Here is a 23,822-nt window from a genome sequence, read left to right as displayed (position 1 = left end):
CAAACAAAACACAACCAAAACGAACACACCCTGGCTCAAAATACAAAGTCCCGGAGCCAGAGCGTGACAGTACCCCCCCCTAAAGGCGCGGACTGCGACCGCGCCTCAAAACCCCAAAACAGGGGAGGGCTGGGTGGGCATTACTCCTCGGAGGCGGCTCCGGTTCCGGGCTTGACCCCCACCCTTCTTCAATCCCCCCGTAGCGCCCCCGGTCCGATCTGACCCAGCTGGTAGGATCTGGACTGACGACGCGCACCCCTGGCTTGGCGCGTGAGGCAGGAACGGACCGGACCTGGCTGACGATACGCACCCTAGGCTTGATGCGTGGAGCCGGAACGGGCCTCACCAAGCTGACGACTCGCATCCCTGGCTTGGTGCGAGTAGCAGGAATGGGCTGGATCAGGCTGACGGCTCGCACCCTTGGCTTGGTGCGAGTAGCAGGGACGAGCTGAACCCGGCTGACGACTCGCACCCTTGGCTTGGTGCGAGTAGCAGGAACGGGCTGGACCAGGCTGACGACTCGCATCCCTGGTTTGGTGCGAGTAGCAGGAACGGGCTGAACCAGGCTGACGACTCGCACCGTAGGTTTGGTGCGAGTGGCAGGAACAGGCCGGGTCGGCCTGGCGACGCACACCGTAGGCTTTGCGCGTGGAACAGGCCGGGCTGGGCTGGCGACGCACACCGTAGGCTTTGCGCGTGGAACAGGAACAGGCCGGGCTGGGCTGGCGACGCACACCGTAGGCTTAGTGCGAGGAGCAGGAACAGGCCGGGCTGGGCTGGCGACGCGCACCACAGACTCGGTGCGGAGCGCAGGAACGGGCCGGGCTGGGCTGTCGACGCACACCGTAGGTTTGGAGCGGGGAGCAGGAATAGACCGGACCGTACTGAGGACACACACCACTGGCTCTACACCGGGATCTGGAACGGGCCGGACCGGACTGGCAACACCCGCCAGTACCTCTCGCCGTGCCTCTACGCCTTCCATCCCCTCTTCTACCAGTGGCCCCCGTAACCTGGCGGCCTCCTCTGCGACCCCGCTGGACCACTCCATAGCGGCCTCCTGCTGCCCCGATGTCGTGAGCCCCCCCCTAAAAAATTTCTGGGGTTCTCTCCTCCCCGTGGACCAGGCCTCTATAGTCCTCTCCCAACCTTCGCTCTTCTGTCTCCACCACTCGTCATCCAACTCCTGGAAACGCTGCTTGGTCTCGTTGTGGTGGGTTTTTCTGTCACGACCGTCTATGAAGTAGGACCAAAGCGCAGCGTTGGTAGCGAACATATTGACTTTAATGCAATACACGAGAATACAAAACAAAACACGATCATGAAGTCCTCAGTGACAACGACTGAACATAGAACAAAAACCCACAAACACAAGGTGAAAACACACAGTTTAAATATGGCTCCCAATCAGAGATAACGAGCCGACAGCTGACACTCGTTACCTCCGATTGGGAGTCATTTGACCAAACACAACCAATGACAAACCAACCAAACAAAACACAACCAAAACGAACACACCCTGGCTCAAAATACAAAGTCCCGGAGCCAGAGCGTGACACTCAGGAGATCAGCTGAGTAAATCCTACATGTTGTTCACATGCATGTGCTCTTCTCAAACATATTCCTACAGTAGCCTTTCCACTGCATTTACCAAACCCTAACCTCTCTCCCCTCCTGTCTCTCGCTCTCCAGGCGTTTGGACAAGCCTACTCCAACCATAAGAAGGTGGCTGCAGACGGGGAGAGCAGGGAGGAGTCTCTGATCCAGGAGGCGGTGTGTAAGGAGGCCTATTACGAGCAGCGGGTCCTGGAGCTGCAGACGGAGCTCCGCCAGGCCCGTAACATCCTCACCAACACCCAGTCAGAGAACGAACGCCTGACCTCCATCGCCCAGGAGATGAGAGAGGTAAGATGAGAAAAAAGTGGGAGAAAGTACAGATTCAGTAGCTAAATCCTACTGTAGATACGAGTTTGCATACAGACTAATATACCCCACCTACACCTGGTATTAAAATGCATCCTGTGATCAGATGATATTTTCTGGACAGCTGTAGACTATATTCACAAAAGACACATTGTAATCCTATCATGATTTGATCTATACTGAACAAAAATATAAAACGCAACATGCAACAATTTCAAAGATTTGACTGAGTTACAGGAAATTAGGATCTCACATGACTGGGAATACAGATATGCATCTGTTGGTCACAGATAACCTTTTTAAAAAAAGGTTGGTGCATCAGAAAACCAGTCAGTATCTGGTGTGACCACCATTTGCCTCATGCAGCGCGACACATCTCCTTCGCATAGAGTTGATCAGGCTGTTGATTGTGTGGCCTGTGGAATGTTGTCCCACTTCTCTTCAATGGCTGTGAGAAGTTGCTGGATATTGGCAGGACATGCGGATCCAGAGCATTCCAAACATGTTCAATGGGTGACATGTCTGGTGAGTATGCAGGACATTTTCAGCTTCCAGGAATTGTATACAGATCCTTGCGACATGGGGCCGTGCATTATCATGCTAAAACATGAGGTGATGGCGTCGGATGAATAGCACAACAATGGGCCTCAGGATCTCGTCACGGTATCTCTGTGCATTCAAATTGCCATTGATAAAATGCAATTGTGTTTGTTGTCCGTAGCTTATGCCTGCCCATACCATAACCCCACCGCTACCATGGGGCACTCTGTTCACAATGTTGACATCAGCAAACCGCTCGCCCACACGACGCCATACACGTGGTCTGTGGTTGTCAGGCCGATTGGAAGTACTGCCAAATTCTCTAAAACAACGTTGGAGGCGGCTTATGGTAGAGAAATGAACAACCAATTCTCTGGCAACAGCTCGTGGACATTCCTGCAGTCAGCATGCCAATTGCACGCTCCCTCAAAACTTTGTGTTGTGTGACAAAACTGCACATTGTAGAGTGGCCTTTTATTGTCCCCAGCACAAAGTACACCTGTGAAATGATCATGCTGTTTAATCAGCTTCTTGATATGCCACACCTTTCAGGTGGATGGATTATCTTGGCAAAGGATAAATGCTCATTAACAGGGATGTAAACACATTTCTGCACAAAATTTGAGAGAATTAAGCTTTTTGTGTATATGGAACATTTCTGGAATCTTTTATTTCAGCTCATGAAACATGGGACCAACACTGTTGCATTTATATTTTTGTTCAGTATAAATTCTAGTTAACCACCCCATTACTGGATTTGTTTTATCGGACCATTCATGATTGGATTTGGTAATAAATATAGACTGGGTATATGAGATTAGATCCTATTGTAGACTATTATATGTGCATATATGTAAACAAAATGACACTTGCACATGCTCAACTACACAATCGCTGATAGACACACACACACACACTTTCGCCTTCACAGATACGTATGTGCGCACACGTACCCGTACTAGCATTGAATCTTTCCCAATTGTCTATACTTGTCGTCACTTGCACAATGTTCACACCCATACATATTTGCTATACATCCAGGTAGTTTATTTATACCCTATCTGTTGCTACTAGACGACAGATCCAGACTTACCTGACTCCAGTGCTAGCAGTAGAACTCTGCTTGGCGTGTCCAGGCAGGACTAATCACACCCTGATGGTTTCAGCCCCTGTGGTGAACTGGCACAGATCAGGCTGATTGAACGAGCGCCATAATGGCTGTCGTACTGATGTGGTCCTGTCTCTGCAGCCCTGGGGACCTGGGCGTGGCTGAAATTACAGAGAGTAGAGAGCAGGGGAATCTTAACGGCCTGTCTCTGCTGTGGCGTGATGGAGGGAAAGGTTAACAACTGCTTCTTGGTTAAAGAAAATTGTGATAAATAAAAAGGTATACCAGTTTCATTTAAGGACCAAACAATTGACAGCTGTGCCATACAAATTGCAAAATAGTTGGGAAGAGATTTTCGATGTACCGATTCCATGGCACATTGTTTATAAACTGATACACAAAACGACGCCAGATTCAAAACTTAAGAGTTTTAAAATTTAAATGTTTATACAAAATTCTTGCTACCAATAGAATGTTATATATATGGGGGACAACCATTCCAGCTCTGCAGATTTTGCTGCGAAGAGATCAGATCAGATCATCAGATAATTTGTTTTGGGACTGTCCATATGTAGCTTGTATTTGGTCGCAGGTTGAGGAATGGCTAAAGAATTTGAATATTGACCTGGAGTTAACGCTGTAAATAGCACTGCTGGGTGATTTAAAAATTAATAGTCAATCGATCAATAATATAATAATACTCTTAGCAAAAAATGGTATCTTTAATTTACAATCCGTAGAAACTATGAGAATAGAAAGGTTCAGAACTTTTGTGAAACATCACAGCACAGTTATGGCAAATAGAAATCAAAACTGGATGGTGTTCAGAGATAGATGGGGAGGGTTGAGGGGAGCTGAAGGGTGGGACTAAAAACCACAAACCCGTCCTCCCCAATTAAGGTGCCACCAACCTCCTGTGGTATATAGTATGTATAAGCTGGAAGTAGAAGCCTAAGTGTTGTTGGGCCATTAGTTTACTAAAATTAGGGGAGGGGTGGTAGTGTTAGGGGAAAACAATAAACAAAAATATGAAGGAAAAAAATATATATATATACAGTACCAGTCAAAAGTTTGGACACACCTACTCATTCCAGGTTTTTTCTTTAGTTTTACTATTTTCTACATTGTAGAATAATAGCAAAGACACCAAAACTATGAAAGAACACAGATAGAATCATGTAGTAACCAAAAAAGTGTTAAACAAATCAAAATATATTTTATATTTGAGATTCTTCAAATAGTCACCCTTTGCCTTGATGACAGCTTTGCAAACTCTTGGCATTCTCTCAGCTTCCCCTGGAATGCTTTTCCAACAGTCTTGAAGGAGTTCCCACATATGCTGAGCACTTGTTGGCTGCTTTTACTTCACTCTGCGGTCCGACTCATCCCAAACCATCTCAATTAGGTTGAGGTCAGGGGATTGTGGAGGCCAGGTCATCTGATGTTGAAAAAACCCCAAATGATAGTCCCACTAAGCCCAAACCAGATGGGATGGCGTATCGCTGCAGAATGCTGTGGTAACCATGCTGGTTAAGTGTGCCTTGAATTGTAAATAAATCACAGACAGTGTCACCAGCAAAGCACCCCCACACCATAACACCTTCTCCTAAATGCTTTACGGTGGGAAATACACACCGCGTCTCACAAAGCCACGGCGATTGGAACCAAAAATCTGCAATTTGGACTCCAGACCATAGGACAAATTTCTACCGGTCTTATGTCCATTGCTCGTGTTTCTTGGCCCAAGCAAGTCTCTTCTTCTTATTGGTGTCCTTTAATAGTGGTTTCTTTGCAACAATTCGACCATGAAGGCCTGATTCACACAGTCCCCTCTGAACAGTTGATGTTGAGATGTGTCTGTTACTTGAACACTGTGAAGCATTTATTTGGGCCGCAATTTCTGAGACTGGTAACTCTAATGAACTTATCCTCTGCAGCAGAGGTAACTCTGGGTCTTCCATTCCTGTGGCGGTCCTCATGAGAACCAGATTCATCATAGCGCTTGATGGTTTTTGCGACTGCACTTGAAGAAACTTATATCAAGCTTATTGAAATGTTCCGTATTGACTGACCTTCATGTCTAAAAGTAATGATGGACTGTTGTTTCTCTTTGCTTATTTGAGCTGTTCTTGCCATAATATGGACTTGGTATTTTACCAAATAGGGCTATCTTCTGTATACCCCCCTACCTTGTCACAACACAACTGACTGGCTCAAACGCATTAAGAAATTCCACAAATTAATTCCATATGTGTTATTTCATAGTTTTGATGTTTTCACTATTATTCTACAATGTAAAAAATAGTAAAAATAAAGAAAATCCCTTGAATGAGTAGGTGTTTCCAAACTTTTGACTGGTGGTGTATATATATTTAAAATAATATATATATATATATATATATATATATATATATATATATGGGGTGTTGGAAATAATGCAGACAATTACATTGATAGAAGACACAATCTATTTGCAATATTAAAGCTGATCCACCACTAAAAGAAATGCTTCTTGTGAAAGGCAGATCATACTTGAGTAAAACCTCTACTATTGGCAAACTAGGCATATCAGGCATTATGCATAGTATATCTATTATGGTTACAGGTTAATTGTTGCTTTAGTAATGCATTAATGCTGTGGCACTGGTACAGGCACAAGGCCCTGAGACTATCAGCAGTGCCCATCAGCCAGCCCTGGCGTCATTGGCGTGCCTCTCCTCTCACATCAGATCTGACATCCTTCCCTGGCTTGAGAGCGCCAGCCGTGCCACCTGCCTGCCCTCTTGTCCGCTGAGGGCCAGATAAGAGCCAGTGAGACGCCACACACAACTCGCATCCCCTCACACACTGCCCCACTAACACAAATACACCCACATTGTCTCAGAGCCATCAGGTCATACATCCCTAATCATCATAATAGCAGCATTTATCGTCTGTGTCTGTCTTTTTCATTGAAATGTCATTTACATTCAGGCCTAATTAGCCTCATTAGCGGGGACTGCGTGTATGTGTGTGTGGGCGTATGTGTGCCTGTGTACAGAGTGTGTGTCGGGGCTGAGCCAGCAGTGAAGAGATTGAAATAATGAGAGGGGCCGGCAGATTGAAAGGGGGCCCGGCCCCTCTTGGGGAGGTGGGAGCTTTGAGCCCGGCTGTCTGACACAAGGAGAGGGAGAAAGAAAGAGAGGGAGAGATAGAAGTAGAGAGGGAGAGGAGAAAGAGAGGTCACCTTTAGATTGTCCTGTTTGATCTGAAGGGCTGTGTTCTCTTAGTAGGAGGTATTAAGGGTGAAATAATGAGGAGGGATTTCTGAAACACCGGCTGCTGAGGAGGGACAGGAGAGGATGAGGGTAAGAAGATACAGCAGTACTTCACCTCCATAAGTCTAAAAACTGTATCTCCTTCTCCTGTCAAACTTATAAAAAATAAAAAAAATCTCAGAGTTTTATTTTGTCAACAGAAAATTATTGAAGCATATCTCTCCCTCTCTCCCTCCCTCCCTCTCTCCCTCTCTCTCTCCCTCCCTCCCTCCCTCCCTCTCTCCCTCTCTCCCTCCCTCCATGTTGGGACTCAGCAGATTTAGTTAATCTTTGCTGTTCAAATTAGTGATTACTCCGGCTCTGGGAGGGGAGAGGGTCTGAAGGCCTCCCTGTCTGAGGGAGTTTGACACCCCGTCTGTTTGGAAACATGTCTGTGGTGAGCTAAACAAATCCTCACACTTAGCTTTCAGTCTGGCGTTTCTTACGGACATTAGGGTAAAGAAATAAAACAAGTACTTACAATTTTCGGCAGGCCCCAGGATTCCTCTAGTAAGTAGGCCAGTTGCTACTTGGCTCTGTTGACTGAAACAAGTCTTAAGATTGGCTTTATAGAAGCCCGATGTCTTTCTCCAAACATAGCTCACGTTTGACTTAGGCTGTGTGCTTGTCTGCAGTACCAGAAGAATCAGCCCCCACTTTATGAACACATTAATCCACTTATTCCTACATACATGCACTTACATCACTCTTTCTCTGTGAATACGGAGAAGCTGATTTTAGCACCATATTAATGCTTGGAGCCAGTCTTCAGTTTAGTGCTGTTACCGGTGCTCGACTGGTGCCCTTGTGTGTGGCTCTGTCTGCCTGCAGGGGCCAACCCCATTGTGAATGCAGGCACACACACACACTGGTGCAGTGGCATGGTGGGCAGCCAGGGCTAATTGCCTAGATGGAGGGGGTTGGAGTGTAAATCTCACCATGTATAGGAGCTAATGACACCCATCTACTGGCACTTTATGGGCAGAGGTAGCCAGCAGAAGGCGGGCAGCGGGTGGCAGCCAGGGCACTGAGGCTGGCATTGTGATGGGGACTGAGGACTCTGAAAGAACCCTTTGTCAGCTGGCTTTCAAATTAGGCAGCTAGGGATGGAGGGAGAAAGGGAGCGGGTGGAAAGAGGAGAATCAAATCCATTAGAGGAGGAGAAAACAGAGACTCCTAAATGTGATGTGTTTGTTTCTTTTTCTGGGAAATGCGTGGCAACCCTGATTTAGTCAAGGGGATGGTTTTATCCCAAACCTCTGTCAGTTGATTTGTCATGAGACTCCTCAGACAGAGTTGGGTCGCCTTGTGATTGTTGACCTTTTTTCTCTATGAGAGATTTGGAAATATAGGTGAACGATGGGAGCTTTCAGAGATCAATTTAATTCAATAAACTGTATTCCCCATGGGCCAATTATTACTGGGGTTCAAAGTGGGAGACTAGACAACATAAACTAGTATTGATACAGTACCCGTCTGCCATCGGATGCAAAGGGTCTTTATGTGATAAATAATTGTCCGACAGGTTCATAAGGCGAGGCCGTTTTCATGAGGTAATGACCCCAGTGCACCCCAATGACCTTCCATGCTCAATAATCATCCATCACAGTTAACCTATTGCTAGTAAAAGCCTATACACTACTCAGACCTGTAAAACATCTAAAATGGCAGCTGTCTATGATTGACTGTCTGAGATATCCTATGAATGCATTCTCAATCCTGTAGCCTCCTCCCTTCCCCTCTCTTTCAATTGATCATGTTTAACATACTGCCGGTATACGGTGTTCATATGTCACATATAGAAGCGTCTGCCATCTGTGAGGCCCATCGACACCCAGCCAGTGACTGAAAGCCTTGGGCAGTGATAAGCCACAATTCTCTGCCACGGTGCGAGCTACAGTACAGGATTAAAGCCATACAATGGGCCAGTAACATATAAAAGGAGGCACGCGGTAATGACCGTGACTCCATTAGACTCAAGCTCTCATGTCGCAGGCTGAATCTGTGCCGTCGCCCACGCTCTTTTCAACACTCACAGAATTCCCATAGCGAGCCGCTCAAGAACTTAACTAATTCACTCACAGCCACACAAAGACGGATTCGTTATCATTACACTGTTTAGTGTCTATTCAGACATGGTAGCAGAAAACCCCTTACAGATACACTGTAGAGGACGGGGATAGACAGTGTAGTCGTGTAGCCTGCACTACTCCCTTGTCTAACTGTCTGACCTGTAACATGTAACATTCACATTTTTTCTCCCCCATATACATTACATTAGTGAGCTCTGGCTTAGCCAATCAGAGTAATGAGCTGGTCATTCAGACGTGATATATGATTGGTTTTTCCGCCTCATTCGACTCTGTGGGTAGACCTCTCAGACGTTAAGCTGCCCCTTTAATTTCACAAGCTCATTTATAACTCTTAAATTAGCTGGATTATAGACCAGACGGAACGAGGGAAGGAGAAAAAAAGAGTGAGAGAAAAAAAAGGGTAAGAGCTATTCTGGTGGAGGGAGAGAAGGCTGATAGTAGACAGTTTGATATGTATGCCTATTATTACACTGCTGTATGCACAGTTTATATTCTACCCTTTAACAATCAGCAACATTTGATCTAGAAAATGCTCAAGGGCAAGAATGGAGGTCCTAGAATGTCAGAGGTTGGGTTGTAGGGTTTTTATAATAGAGGAGCTCTTTGAAGGAGATGGTGAATAGTTGTAGAATGATGACAGGGACGGCGGTTCTTTCTCCCTCCTAAATATTCGCTGACATGAGCCCAATATAATAAAGGTGTCTTCTACCTTGTTGTCTCTATGACAGGACTGTCATGAATGATCTCCTCCTGTGTTGTGATAGGGAGAGAAGGAGACCAAAAAGAGGGAAAAAAATAGGGATAGAGTGGGAAGGGTTAGAGAAGTAGAGAGAGAGAGAGAGAAGTAGAGAGAGAGCGAGAGAAGGAGAGAGAGCGAGAGAGAAGTAGAGAGAGAGAGAAGTAGAGAGAGAGAGAAGTAGAGAGAAGTAGAGAGAGAGAGAGAGAGCGAGAGAGAGAGAGAGAGAGAGAGAGAGAGAGAGAGAGAGAAGGGGAGAGAGCGAGAGAGGTACAGAGAGAGAAGTAGAGAGAGAGCGAGAGAGAGAGTAGAGAGAAGTAGAGAGAGAAGGGGAGAGAGAGCGAGAGAAGTAGAGAGAGAGAGAGAGAGAAGTAGAGAGAGAGAGAGAGAGAAGTAGAGAGAGAGAAGGGGAGAGAGAGAAGTAGAGAGAGAGAAAGGGAGAATTAGAGAGAGAGGGAGAGAGAGAGAAGTAGAGAGAGAAAGAGCGAGAAGTAGAGAGAGAAGGAGAGAGAGCGAGAGCGGTAGAGAGAGAGAGAAGGGGGGAGAGAGAGAGAGAGAAGTAGAGAGAGAGAAGGGGAGAGAGAGCGAGAGAAGTAGAGAGAGCGAGAGAAGTAGAGAGAGAGAAGTAGAGAGAGAGAAGTAGAGAGAAAGAGAGAAGTAGATGAGAGAGAGAAGGGGAGAGTGAGAGAGAAGGGGAGAGAGAGAGAGAAGGGGAGAGAGAGAGAGAAGGGGGGAGAGAGAGAGAAGGGGAGAGAGAGAGAAGTAGAAAGAGAGAGAGAAGGGGAGAGAGAGAGAAGGGGAGAGAGAGAGAAGGGGAGAGAGAGAGAGAGAGGGAGAGAGAGAGAGAGAGAGAGAGAGAGAGAGAGAGAGAGAGAGAGAGAGAGAGAGAGAGAGAGAGAGAGAGAGAGAGAGACAGGGAGAGAGACAGAGACAGAGAGAAGGGGAGAGAGAGAGAGAAGGGGAGAGAGAGAAGTAGAGAGAGAGAGAGAGAGAGGGAGAAGGGGAGAGAGAGAGACAGAGACAGAGACAGAGACAGAGACAGAGAAGTAGAGCACTTCGCCCTGCCCCCATCCTCCACCCTTCCCAGTTCCGTCTGTCTCTCAGATTGATGACTATTTATAGTCACTAAAGTATGGCTCTCTTAAATACCTTTAAAAGAGCTGCTATTGACTCATAATGAAATGTGTATTTTCGTATCTGATTTAAAGGGCCGGGCTTTGAAAGTGTGTCACACTGATTTAAACCAGTAACACCAAAGTGGTTGTTCATGTTGAATCAATAGGCTGGTAGTCAGTCTGTACAACAGCGGTCAGGCATGCGCCCACGCACTACAGTTCACACTCCAGTGCACACACACAAACACTTGCACAGACCCCCCCCCCCACACACACACACACTTATGCACATACTGTACATCACACATTTATGACCCCTGGACACACACAGAAACACTCATTCACATGCATGCCCTATATCACCTCACTAGACTTACACACAAACACGACCACACACAAAGGGAAGACTAGAGAGATCGGTTCTTTTAGCTTGATCTTTTCAAAGCTTTGAACGTGACCTTGAGTGTGTTTGTCCCAGTCACAGTGACTGGGGTGTCGAATAGAATGACAATCGCTCCCAGCAAAAAGCTGGATAAAAGAAGAACTATTTTCACTCAGATTCTGACAATACAGCAAGACTTCAGACCTACAGTATTCCTATAGAGCCATAGAATTGTCTCTGTACAGTATGTGTGTGGTGGGGGTTGTGAGATGGTATGTGTGATTCCCTTCCTCCTCGTGTCTCGGTAATCCAGCTGTACTGGGCTGAATCATGTCTCAGGGACATTTCCATTTTCCTCATTCTGCTCTATAGGCTTCTCTACGTCTTCTACGGCTCTGAGCAACACAATGTCACTAGACATCTATCTGTCTTTAAACAGAGCTGGACAAGGCTGCTCCTGTCCATGTAATAGATAGATCTAATTGAGTTGTTTGACCTGGAAAGAGAACTCAAGGGTGACTGTTCGATATGATTCACATCCTCTAAAAGCTTAGGGATACACCGAGAGGAGAGGGGGGATGCGAAATTAAGCCAGGCTGCGAAATTAAGCCAGGCAGCGAAATTAAACCAGGCAGTGCTGTCATATCAGTAATCTCGCCTCGTGCCATCTGGGAATCTCGTCCCTTATCTTCTTTCCAGGGAAGGGAAATGGGAAAAGGTAAATGTGGGATTTTACGGAAACACACACCAGATATCCCATAGTATTAAGACCAACTCAGACTAACCACAGTTTCAAAGCCCACCTAATCGACAGTAGTGTTAAGCTCAAACACTTTAGGCGTCAACTCAAAGCTTTGCTGAGCCGTAAGCTAGTTAAGACTCAGTATGCTGTAAAAGGCCGTTTTAGTTGTGAAATTGGAGCTGGAGAAAGTTAAGTGTTGAGTACAGTCCCAGTATGACTGAATCAGCCGACCTCTAGAATCGACTGAGCTAGTGCTTCCATGTCTTCTACAGCGGCACTCACTGCATCCCCTACAGAGAGAGGATTAGACCAGTCAAGGACTTTTCAATAGTACTCAAACGTCCTACACACATACAGTATACTGCACACTAGGCTTAATCTAACACACAGCTACATGCTCCTACTTACACACACATGAACATGAATGATCTGAAGCATTAGCCAAGCACACACACTCCCTGGTCAGGTGGGTTTGAGTGTGTGAGTATGGCAGCTGGTTTGTCCCTATAGTGGCAGCAGGCGGGGGGGGGGGGCTTCATAAACCATACATCTGTTTATGCTAATCAGAGACCTCCCATTGACAGGGTCCTTAAAAGGTGGCACGTCAAACATCAATAAAACTAGACCCCCCATCTCCTACCCCCTGTGCGCCTGTCGCTAACACCCCCAGGGGAGGGCTCCGTCATTTGCCTGAGTAAATGTTATTCACGCAGCCACCTAACCCCCGCTGTGTAACTAAGGCTCACCTTTTCTGTCAGGGTGAGGACCTCTGGGTGGCCAGTGATGGCGAGGGCAGAGTGGGCTCTTACGGACAGCAGGGTCGAAGGTCAAAACCCTCGTTTGCATCCTAATCAGTTTGAGGAGCCTCTTAATCAGTTTGTATGGTGGTTGCTATTCATTAAAGGGGCAATCAGCCGTTGCTACCTTTAATGAATAGCAACCACACACACAAGCTCATTTTTTTCTTATAAATTAATAATATGTACCCATTGAGTCTTATATATAACATATAAATGAGCTTAGTTCAACTGTCGTACCCCAGCAGAACCCAAAATATAAGGTTGTTTTACTATATTTGTAAACAAAGTGAATGTAAACAAACACCATATAGCCTCAAAACATGGTTAAAACTATAATTTTGATATATGTATGGTCAGTCCTTGCATCCATTGCTCTGTCTATGAATTTAAGAGTGCTTATATTTCTCCAGCCCCATCCCTCAGCTTTTTACTGAAACAGGGGCGGGGACACACTTTGTTATTGTTTCTACTGCTGATTGCCGCTTTAAGGCCAGACAGCACTGACCCTCCAGCTGAGACAACTGACCCTGGGGCCTTGGCCTGAAGAGACCTGGACCACCTGGCTATCTTTGTCTATCCTTAACATAAAAAATCCCAGTGGAGTAAATTGAAACACTACATGGCAGTTGCACAGATCTAGATCGTGTTAACATAGATGTATCTTACTCATGGACTCTACTCTTAGACTCTCTCCATTGAAAGTGCTCTTAAATCCAGAAGTGGGTCATTGCCATTAAAATGGCCTTATTTCAACCGTGTGTGCAGAAAACTGCAGTCCTGAAGCTGACCAAATTAGGTTTCTGAGAAACGTGTCACTGGTGTCACTGCTAAATTGGGGGTGTATAGGGGAAGCTGAATTACATTGCTGGATATTGTTGATATGGTTCAACTAAATTTGTCAGAATGTCTCGTATGGGACTTGAGCACAGCGGTCATGTAATTTACATTTAACAGATAAGCAGGCAAGAGCCCTTTCCTCATTATAGTCATTATATTATAGAGCAGGCGTACTAAACTACTATTTGAGAAGGTCCAGTGACACAAATTTCCTAGGTGGCAAAAGGTCCGGATGGACATCGTCCTTTATCGCCGCTGTGGTACAGCGTAGTAACAAACACAGTTGTCTCCCGAGTGGGAGTGCATGTTTTCTGGAGAACAAAGGAGACAAACATAATCATCTGAATGCGCAGAACGTCACTGTTGGCCATGCAATATTCATGTATAAGTCACTCTGGGCCTTGTTCTGTTAATGTGAGAAATACACTTTGTCTCCTGCCAATGCTTTGAACTTTGGCACAAATGGTGTGAGAGCAACTCTGAGACACTAGTGCAGGTATTCATTGGTGAGCCTGGTGCTGTATTTTTTTTTTTTATAGTTAATTGTGCAGAAGGCTGATTCACAGCTGTATGTGAAGCCAAACATGGTCAGGATGTCTAGCGCCAGTTTCTTGAGAACAGAGACATCAGCTGTAGGCACCATCTTTCCCCAGAAAGTGACAAGGTCACAATCACCAGCCGGCTCCTTCATTTCAAAGCAACATTTTCTTGCAGCTCAATCAACTCCACTTGCAGTGATGCAACATCTACCCATCTGAAGATCTGTTTTGCTTCTTCTGACATCTTTGTCACATTTGTGACCAAGAAGGGGTTCTGGATGAGCAGCAGCAGTTATTTTCCAATAGTGAAGTCATCAAAGTGAGCCTTGAAGTTCTCCATCAACTTCTGGATGAAATCAACCTGGTTGGGAACATCTTCGTCTCCCTGCATTTGCACCAGAAGATTGGGGAAGTGGACAAGTTCTCCCTGGAGATCATTCTTGAAAAGCTCCAATTTCTTCTGGAAAGCCCAGACTGCTGTTATCATATCACACACTGTGTTGTCCCGTCCCTGCAGCTTAACATTCACTTGATTAAGATGTGATGTAATGTCTGTCAAAAATGCAACTGTTTCCATCTTCTCCTCATCTTCCAAAAACACAGAAAACTGAGTTGCCTTGTCACTCTTTTGCTCTGATAAGAAAGCTTTGATTTCCTCCTGAATGGCCCAAAAGCGTTCCAAAACACTGCCTTTGCTGAGCCATCTGACGTTGTTGTGCAGTAGTAAGTCATCAAAACTGGCATTGGCCTCTGTCAGAATGCCTCATAACAGGCGGTGTTGTAGGGATGATGTTGCTCTCAAAAGGTTGATCAGTTTCATCATCGTTGTCATGACTTCAGAATACTCTTTTCCCAGACTGGCACACAGGACAGATTGATGGATGATGCAGTGATATGATGTCAGGTCAGGGTGGTCCTCTTTCAAACGTGCAACTAGTCCCCTCCCTGTTCCTATCATGGCTGGAGCTCCATATGTGGTGATGGAGACCACTGACTTCAGATCTATCCCCCTTTTTGTCAGAATCCCTTTGATGGCCTCATGGATATCCTCTCCCAGTGTGTGTGCATCTAGATGTGTTAAGCACAACAGCTCCTCACAGAATTCTTTCTTTGTTTCGTTATAAAATCTGACAAACACCAGAAGCTGGGCATTATCAGTGTTATCTGTTGATTCATCCACAGCTAATGAAATGCATGGTGCATTCTGAATGGCCTCATCAAGTTGTGAAGTTAAATCTTCAGCTAATATTTAAGTTATTCTCATTGCTGTGGAATCTGACAGTGGGATCTGTTGGATCTTTTCCCTGAGCTCATCTTTTTGTTTACCTTCAAGCAAGGTGTCAGCAGCTTCACAAATGCCTGCTTTTACCATCTCAGCGTCTGAAAATGTTTTTTTTGCCGTTTTCCCAAAACCCAAGCTATCCTCAGTGAACACTCCATTGCACGTTGTTGGGCTGTCAGGGAATAGACAAGGACTTTGATGGAGCTCTCATTTTTGGGATTTGAGTTGGTTAATCTGGTTTGTTCTCACCTATGTGTTCAGGGGATACGTCTGATCCAATTTACTATGCCTGGTGTCATAATGGCGCTTAACATTGGCACTTTTCACGAGAGCTACGGACTCACTGCTTATCAGGCACATTGGTTTTGTGCTAGTTGCGGGGAGAATGAATAAATACTGTTCCAGCCACTCGTCTTTGAATATACGTATTATATTATAATAATATTACACCATATATATTTTCAGAGTCAACTTTTTTTTTAACAAGCCATATTAACAAAGATACTGGTAACTATGCTCCGTCTATCTGTGATATTTACAGTTGAACCGCGGTCAAATCTTTCTGTTTCTTTCTGCCTGCTTGTCCCAAGGTTCCGCAGAGGATATTTTGATTATGTGATTGGGTAAGACATGGCCTCTTGTATTTGCATATAACCACAAGATTGGAATAGACGGGGCACTAGTAGAGGCGGGCGTTGCTTCGAGAGAGAGACAGCGAGAAAGAGAGGTTGCTGAGTTAAAGAGGCCGCTGCGCCCAGTTGATTTTTTAAAGCTGTCTAAAAATAGTGTATTGACTTTTATATAACAAAATGCGATGTTGTCCGGTCCGGATTGACCCTTCTCTGTGTCCGGACTCGGACCGTGGTCCGCCAGTTGAGTTTGGCTGTTATAGAGCCTAACCCTTCAGTTACTTTTTAGCCTCAAACTGTCTTTTTAAGTGTAGCCTACCATCTACAGTAAGTTTGTTAATCAGTACTGAAAGAGTGTGGAGGATTGAAAACCAGAAAAGCGAAAAACACTAACATTCAAGTGCACTGTCAAGTAAGTCTAGACTCTAGGTAATAGTTTAGCTACAGTAGTTGTATGGGCGATTGTACAGATTTGTTCAGTCCTTTCTGCCTTCACAGCAGTAGAGATGTAATTACAGTGTTGTAAACTAGGTCTGATCTTGTATGGTAAAACATGCATTATTCATTAGTGCACCATCATTTTCACACAGGCACTATAGACTACGCCCAAGCTCATTATACATGCACACTGTCTCATGAATATCCATGAGCCTTCACCCAACCATCAGCATTTTACATTTACATCAATCGGGCGCTGCACTTGGTGATTAATTATTACACAGCGCTAATGAGGAGCATGTTCTTCCTTCTCCAGGGATTTTGCTTTGCTCTGAAGATGTAATGGCATCTGTAAGCTAAGCTAATAATGGTATGAAGTCCTATTAGATGGGTAATGGAGAGTAAAAAAAGTAAAATTGGTTGATTGTTTTAAAGTGATGAGTCAAATTACTGAGATGTTTTCGGAGAATACATTTCGTACTCTTTACGCACGCACGCACACACACAAACAGAATCAAAGAGAGCACACTGCACAGCTGAACACACACTCACTCTCAAAGTCAATGCGTTCATGCACAAAACTGATAACTACAGAGAACAGATTGCACATGCTCTCTTTCAAAGTCACTCACACATACATTCAGAGTAAGCACCACACACACACCCCTTTGCTGAGTATCTCCTTACTGTAAAGCTTTTATATAGCCTAACTGTCAGACTCAGGTTTCCTGCATTTGTCAGATAAGGGCCGACTGGCTGGGGTGGGTAGTGATGGGGGGCGACAGTGGAAGGTTTAGGGGGGTGGTAGGGGAGTTGATCGAGTCTACCGGAGGGGAAGGAAGGGGTATGGAGGAGGACAGACAGGGACAGTGAGGACACAGGCTGACCGCTCTGCAGGGCTTATCTGATCCTGTTGGCTTTGAGCCTGTCGGTCTGTCACTGCAGGAGGAGGGGGGCAGGGAAGAGATCTCTGACTCGTTTACTGTGCCTTCCTGTCTCAGGAGCTTTTGTCACCATCTGGGAGATAAGTGTGGTGCTCTCGCCGTGGTGCCATCAGAGCTGGCAGACAGGCACCCCGTGGCCAGACGCCCATAGAGAAACCTGGCACCTGGAGACACACACACACACACACACACACACACACACACACACACACACACACACACACATTGTATACACGCTGAGCAAGGCTAGATGGGTGCACATACTAATCTAGGCAGATTGGCTGTATTAGAACGCTCGCACAAAAGCCAAAAATATGGTTCACTGACAATATTTCTTATTTTTTGTCCCTCTCTCTCCATCCCTCTCTCCTCTTCTCCTTCGGTCCCTGTCATTCGCTCCTACAGAACAGCCAGGTGGTGGAGCTGCAACGGACCAGTCTGCGTGATGACATCAAGGAGTATAAATTCCGGGAGGCACGTCTGCTGCAGGACTACACAGAGCTGGAGGAGGAGAACATCTCCCTGCAGAAACAGGTCTCCGTGCTCAAACAGACCCAGGTAAGGATCAACACAACCACACTGGGAGAGGGGTGGGAAGGGGTGGGCTGTGGGGCATGGGGGATGGTAAGGAGAATGGGAAAGGGAACATCTTCCTCCAGAAACAGGTCTCCTTGCTCAAACAGAGGATTAGGGTGGGGCTAGATGGAATGGGGAAGGGGAAGGAAAATGTTAAAAGATCAACCCACCTTTTATATGTACTCCCTCACTTCTGCAGGCTACTCCTCCACTCACACTTCATTATGAACCCCTCCTCACTGCAATTATCTGCATTTAGCTGAATCTGCTCATTAGGCCCAGTTAACCAAATAGCTGCAGGCTCTTTGAACCTATGCTTTGTGCTACTGTCTACTACACATCCCAGTCTATGTGCAACCTCCAGTTTTCCATGTTCACACACCATAGACCTCTACCTGTATTATCCTGTGTCTGCTGCCACAGCCCAAACAAGCCCTGGAATACACTGATTTAATTCAGATTAGAGAAACCACGCTCAGATGTTATAAAGAGATTAAGCTTTATGTGGGGGCCTATTTGCGCCCGGAGAGAGGGGGAGCGTGTCTGATTTTAACACAGTTTAAAGGGTGTGTTTCTGATAGCTAGCTTTCCCTCTCCATAGACCACAGAGACACCGAGAGAGAGACGTAGAGTTGCAAAGCAAATACTCAGATTTTAATTCACACCGATGGTAAGAGTAAAACCAGACACAAAATATAAGAGAATCTACAAATAGGGGATTTCCTTTTGAAATAGATTTTTATGTGGGAACCGCTAACACTCTCTGTCTGCCCTATATGCAGGGATTATGTTTGTTAAATTTAGAGGCATGAATTTAAAACAAAGACCTGTAGGCTATAGTTTTGATTGGCCAATTACAGTACCAAATCCTATTTAGATTAAAAGGCAATTTTACACTTTTAAAATCCCTCTTTTTATGGAGACAAAATGAGTTGATTAAACCAGTATGGCATCCTATTTGCATTTCTCTCATCTAATCCCCGCCCTTCTACTTTGATTGACACATTCTTGTCTGTCCCGCCCCTACAGGTGGAGTTTGAGGGTCTGAAGCACGAGATTCGTCGTCTGGAGGAGGATACCCAGTTCCTGAACAGCCAATTGGAGGACGCCATCCGCCTGAAGGAGATTGCCGAGCGACAGCTAGGGGAAGCACTGGAGACCATCAAGACTGAGCGCGAGCACAAGGCCGCCCTGAGGAAAGAGCTCTCCCACTACATGAGCATAGGAGACTCTATGTACCACAGGTACACACACAATCAAAGTCACACCTCATGCATCCACCAAAGCCTTAGACAATATAATATAATAATATTGAACTGTTATGAGAATAACAGTGAAGTTCATGTTTTCGTGTTCTCATGTTCTGGGACTCTCCCTCTCACCAGCCCCCTCAGCATCTCTCTGGATGGACTCAAGTTCAGCGATGACGCTGCCACGGAACCCAACAACGACGAGGCTCTCCATGGTTACGAGAACGGCTTCAGCAAGCTGGCCAACGCCATCGCTGAGGACAACCGTGCGTTCGCGCCCAAGAAGGGTGACCTGTTCCGTCCCGTCCCCAGCCTGGTAGACGACCTGCTGAGTGAACTGAACATCTCTGAGATCCAGAAACTCAAACAGCAGCTGCTGCAGGTACGTAGCTACACTCTACGAACCGTTCATTCATTGAGTCTGTCTGTGTTCACTGTGTACGATAGGGTTAACAGTGAGGAATATCCAGCTGCTGCAGGTCATTCATTCAGTGAATCGGTTTACACTGTGCATGATATGAATGACACCAAGGTTTGAATTATACAATACACATTGATACTCAAATAATGTTCAAAACAAACTTTGATAGCCAAGTGGGTCCAGTGGCTCTTTCGGCCAGGCTGCACACCTCTCAATCCTGTTAGGGGGAGCTAATCCTGTAGGACACACCCCCAGGACACACAGACACACACACACACAGACAGCATTAGGTCATTGAGGCATGAGGTGCCATCTGTCAGAACATCAGAACGCCTCAGCTGTCTTCATGGTTAAGCAGTGTGTGTACTGGTTGGATACCTGTGGGTGAAAAGACTAAAGACCTTAGGACCAAACACAATGATGTTTTAATGTTGTCCCAGGGTTGCCTAGATGTTACCATAGTGTTGCTTTAGTATAAGTACCTTGACATTTAACCTGTTCTGGTCCTTTGATACTGAATCTCATGGGCAGCAGCAGGTGTTGGTGTTCAGCATTAAGCCAACATAATGTCAACAAGCCCTCTAGGTCTCTTCTCCTCTGGCAGCCCATTCCACAGATTACTGGCGTGAATCGCAACAGGGAAACCCAAACCTTCTTACTCAATAATTCAGCTGCCCCGATGCTCTTCTCTCTCCTCATCCTATCCATCACAGACTGAATAATCAATCCCAGACATTCGCTCGCAGCGAGTCACCCTACTCCTCAATTGCAGCAGAATCCATACCTCCACTGTGCAATCAGATCCAAAATGGCTGCCGTGGGAGTATGATGCCCACTCATGTGTAACAGTTGCCCTGTTACACAGTAGGCCCATTGGCCCACATGCCTTTTACACATTTAAGTCAGGTCAGTCTGCATTAGAGGATGGAAGATGAGTCCCAGCTGTAACTATAATGCTTAACATCTACTCTGAGGAAGTAATTTGATTTAAGACACACCTCAAGCTTGGCATTACCAACAAGTTTGTCAAGGTCATTAACGAGAATTAGGGAGGGGGACAGATTAGGTGGAGAAGGGAGGTGGGGTATGGCAAGTGGTATTCTTAATGTTAATATCATCACATAATTATGTTTTTATATACTGTGCTTAAAAGATACAGTATGCTGAGAGTAACCTCCCTATACCCGTCTTGTATTCTAAATCGATATGAATCCAACCATTTTCTCTTTTTAAGCCCCGTCATCGAGGTATATTAATCACAGCTGAATAATAGATTAAGGTGAACAGGAATGCGATAGTCATTTTTGACACACACCCAGCCTCTGAAAATAGCTCTGTGCTGCCGAGGCCTGCACTACTCTGTGTGAGCGCTTACGTGTGTAAGTGGACCTTGGTCCCTCTGTCAACAAAGAATTGAACCCAGTCCAGACTTCTCCAAGGTCACCTAGGCTCTGAATTAGCAGTTCTCTCCTCTCTCTCTCTCTCTCTGATGCTGTGGTTGGTTGGGCACAGAGACACACTGTCTTTGGTAACATACTGCAGCCCCCTCAGTTAGCCCCTAAAACCTCCAGAGATGTTATCTGTTCTTTTGAAAAACAGCCACCTTCATCATCCATTAGGTAGAGAGGAAGAGGGATAGACAAAACACAATGAAGTAGGAAGATTATACCTGCATAATTATGCCTAAATGGTCATCTGTTTATCATTTGCGTCAGTCTTTTTTCTGTCCGTAACATTACAACAACACATGTAACATTACTTACCTTACCAAATGAATACATCTGTCTTATGCTCCGTCTCCCCCCGTCTAGATGGAGCGTGAGAAGGTGTCTCTGATGTCCACCCTGCAGGACTCTCAGAAGCAGCTGGAGCAAGCCCACGGGGCCCTGGAGGAGCACCAGGAGAAGGTCAGCCGCCTCAGCGAGAACCTCAACGCCATCCGGAGGCTCAAGGCCAGCAAGGAGCGCCAGTCAGCCCTGGACAACGAGAAGGAGCGCGACAGCAACGACGACGGAGACTACTACGAGGTGGACATCAACGGACCCGAGATCCTGGAGTGCAAGTACAAGGTAATTGAACATGTATACACACACACAGAGATGTTGAAGCTACTGAATTCCTAAAACTCTGACTATTCCTAAAACTCTGCCTCTGGTTGTCTCAGGTTGCAGTGTCCGAGGCAGGTGAGCTGAAGGAGGAGTTGAAGACCCTGAAGGCAGAGTACCAGTCCTGTCAGTCACGCTACGAGGAGGAGCGAGGCCGTCTGGAGACTGATGTCACGGCCCTGGGAGAGAAACTGGCCTCCCTGGAGAAGACCAGCCACGTGGAGAGAGAGGAGAAGGCCATGCTGACGAAGGAGCTGCGCAAGGTGAGAAACACCCTCCATGATACAGCACTCCTGATGTCTTAGGGTAGTTCATGTTTTTGTTGTGGTGTTATATTGATGAATGGTTATCTGTAGTTGATTTGTCACTTTTCTCTGTGTATGGATTGTTTGTATTGTTGTCCTCACACTTGCAAACCAGATTTCTCGCTACAATTAAATGGTATTAATTGACAAAGTTTGTCTTTCTATCTGTAAAGGTGAGTGACGTTGCGGGCGAGTCCCAGGGCAGCCTGAGCGTGGCGCAGGACGAGCTGGTCACCTTCAGTGAAGAGCTGGCCAACCTCTATAACCACGTATGCATGTGCAACAACGAAACTCCCAACCGCGTCATGCTCGACTTCTACAAGGAGGGCAAAGGCGGGCGCACGAGTCCCGAGGGTCGCGGCCGCCGCTCCCCCATCCTGCTCACCAAGGGCCTGTTCCCCGTCCCCGAAGCTGCCGACAGCGCCCCGTCCCCTGTCTCCTCTCCCCCCTCGCCACGGGAGCCAATGAACGTGTACAACCTGGTGGCCATCATCCGGGACCAGATCAAGCACCTGCAGCTGGCGGTGGACCGCACCACAGAGCTGTCCCGTCAGAGGGTGGCATCCCTGGAGCTGGGCGCCGTGGCTGATAAGGACAAGGAGGCCTGCATGGAGGAGATCCTCAAACTCAAGTCCCTGCTCAGCACCAAGAGGGAACAGATCGCTACACTGAGGACCGTGCTCAAAGCCAACAAGCAGGTCAGATACTGAATCTCTCTGTTTCTATCTCCCTCCCCTAAGAATCAGTCAGGAGACTGAGGCAGGGAGGTGGCTTTCTAAAGCCTCTTCAGCTGTCGCAGCAAATGCACTGCAGCCAAGATTCATAACAAAACAACATGTAGAGACAGCTAGTGGCTGTGGGTGTGTGTCTGTATCTGTGTGTGATAGAGTTAAAAAAAGATGAAAGCTCACTAAAGCAGACACTCCCTGCCAGCCCAGGACCCTAATGTTTGTGTGTCCAGTTGCTGGTGTAAGCTCTTTGAAGAGGGTGTGTGTTCCTCAGCTCCTGAATCTGTGGAAAGACTCCCAGATAAAAGCCTCTCATAAAGAGACGCACCTGTAGTCTTTAAATCCTGCCAGCTCCCCAATGAACTGCTGTGCAATTAAACCTTCAAAAGGTCACAGCACTAAAACGGACTCGAATGCCATAAAGCTGCAGGAAAAATACTCAAAATGACCCATTTTAGTTGGTCTGACCCGTTGTTGTGTTGTGTGCCCCCTGCAGACGGCTGAGGTGGCGCTGGCCAACCTGAAGAGTAAATATGAGAACGAGAAGGCCATGGTGACGGAGACCATGATGAAGCTGAGGAACGAGCTCAAGGCCCTGAAGGAGGACGCCGCCACCTTCTCCTCGCTCCGAGCCATGTTCGCCACACGGTAAGAGGAATACATTATCACACTCCTCGTTTAAAACATGTTAGGAACTAGTGATGGGAGAAAACGTATTATTATTTTGGGACGATATTATATCAATATTTGACTCCCAAGTATTGATTTGTAAAAAACTAAATGTAAAATCTTGCACTAGTCAGCTGTACCTGCGCCAAAACTCCAGTATTTTTCATCCTATAGCTTGTTCTCCATCTTCTTTTTAAATAGTGAGCCAACATGTTTTCAGAACATTTATTTCCCTGACTGACAAACTAATTTTCTCATGCTCTCTCTTGTCTCTCCTCAACAGACATATAGTGAGCAATATGTTTGGAACATCAAATCGCAATATCGAATCGCAATACATATAGAATCATGAGAATCACAATAC

At 46.1% G+C, this 23,822-nt stretch overlaps 1 protein-coding gene across 1 annotated transcript in view; it reads left to right on the top strand.

Moving 5' to 3' along the window:
- Positions 1-23,441, top strand: part of LOC311147695 (protein bicaudal D homolog 2-like) — a gene marked incomplete at its 3' end in the record, with an annotated part of 60,664 nt that extends 37,223 nt beyond the window's left edge. The window contains exons 2-9 of the mRNA XM_084184449.1: positions 1,693-1,905; positions 17,810-17,962; positions 19,010-19,224; positions 19,366-19,612; positions 21,463-21,720; positions 21,816-22,019; positions 22,235-22,759; positions 23,286-23,441. Coding sequence (XP_084040575.1) covers positions 1,693-1,905; positions 17,810-17,962; positions 19,010-19,224; positions 19,366-19,612; positions 21,463-21,720; positions 21,816-22,019; positions 22,235-22,759; positions 23,286-23,441 — 1,971 coding nt within the window. The remainder of the gene's footprint in view (positions 1-1,692; positions 1,906-17,809; positions 17,963-19,009; positions 19,225-19,365; positions 19,613-21,462; positions 21,721-21,815; positions 22,020-22,234; positions 22,760-23,285) is intronic.
- Between the last annotated feature and the right edge of the window lie 381 nt (positions 23,442-23,822).

The sequence above is a fragment of the Coregonus lavaretus genome (genome assembly GCF_964263955.1).
Source record: "Coregonus lavaretus genome assembly, chromosome: 20".
Lineage (NCBI taxonomy): Eukaryota > Metazoa > Chordata > Actinopteri > Salmoniformes > Salmonidae > Coregonus > Coregonus lavaretus.
Note: the sequence above shows the minus strand (reverse complement) of the source record. Positions and strands in the feature narration are given on the sequence as shown.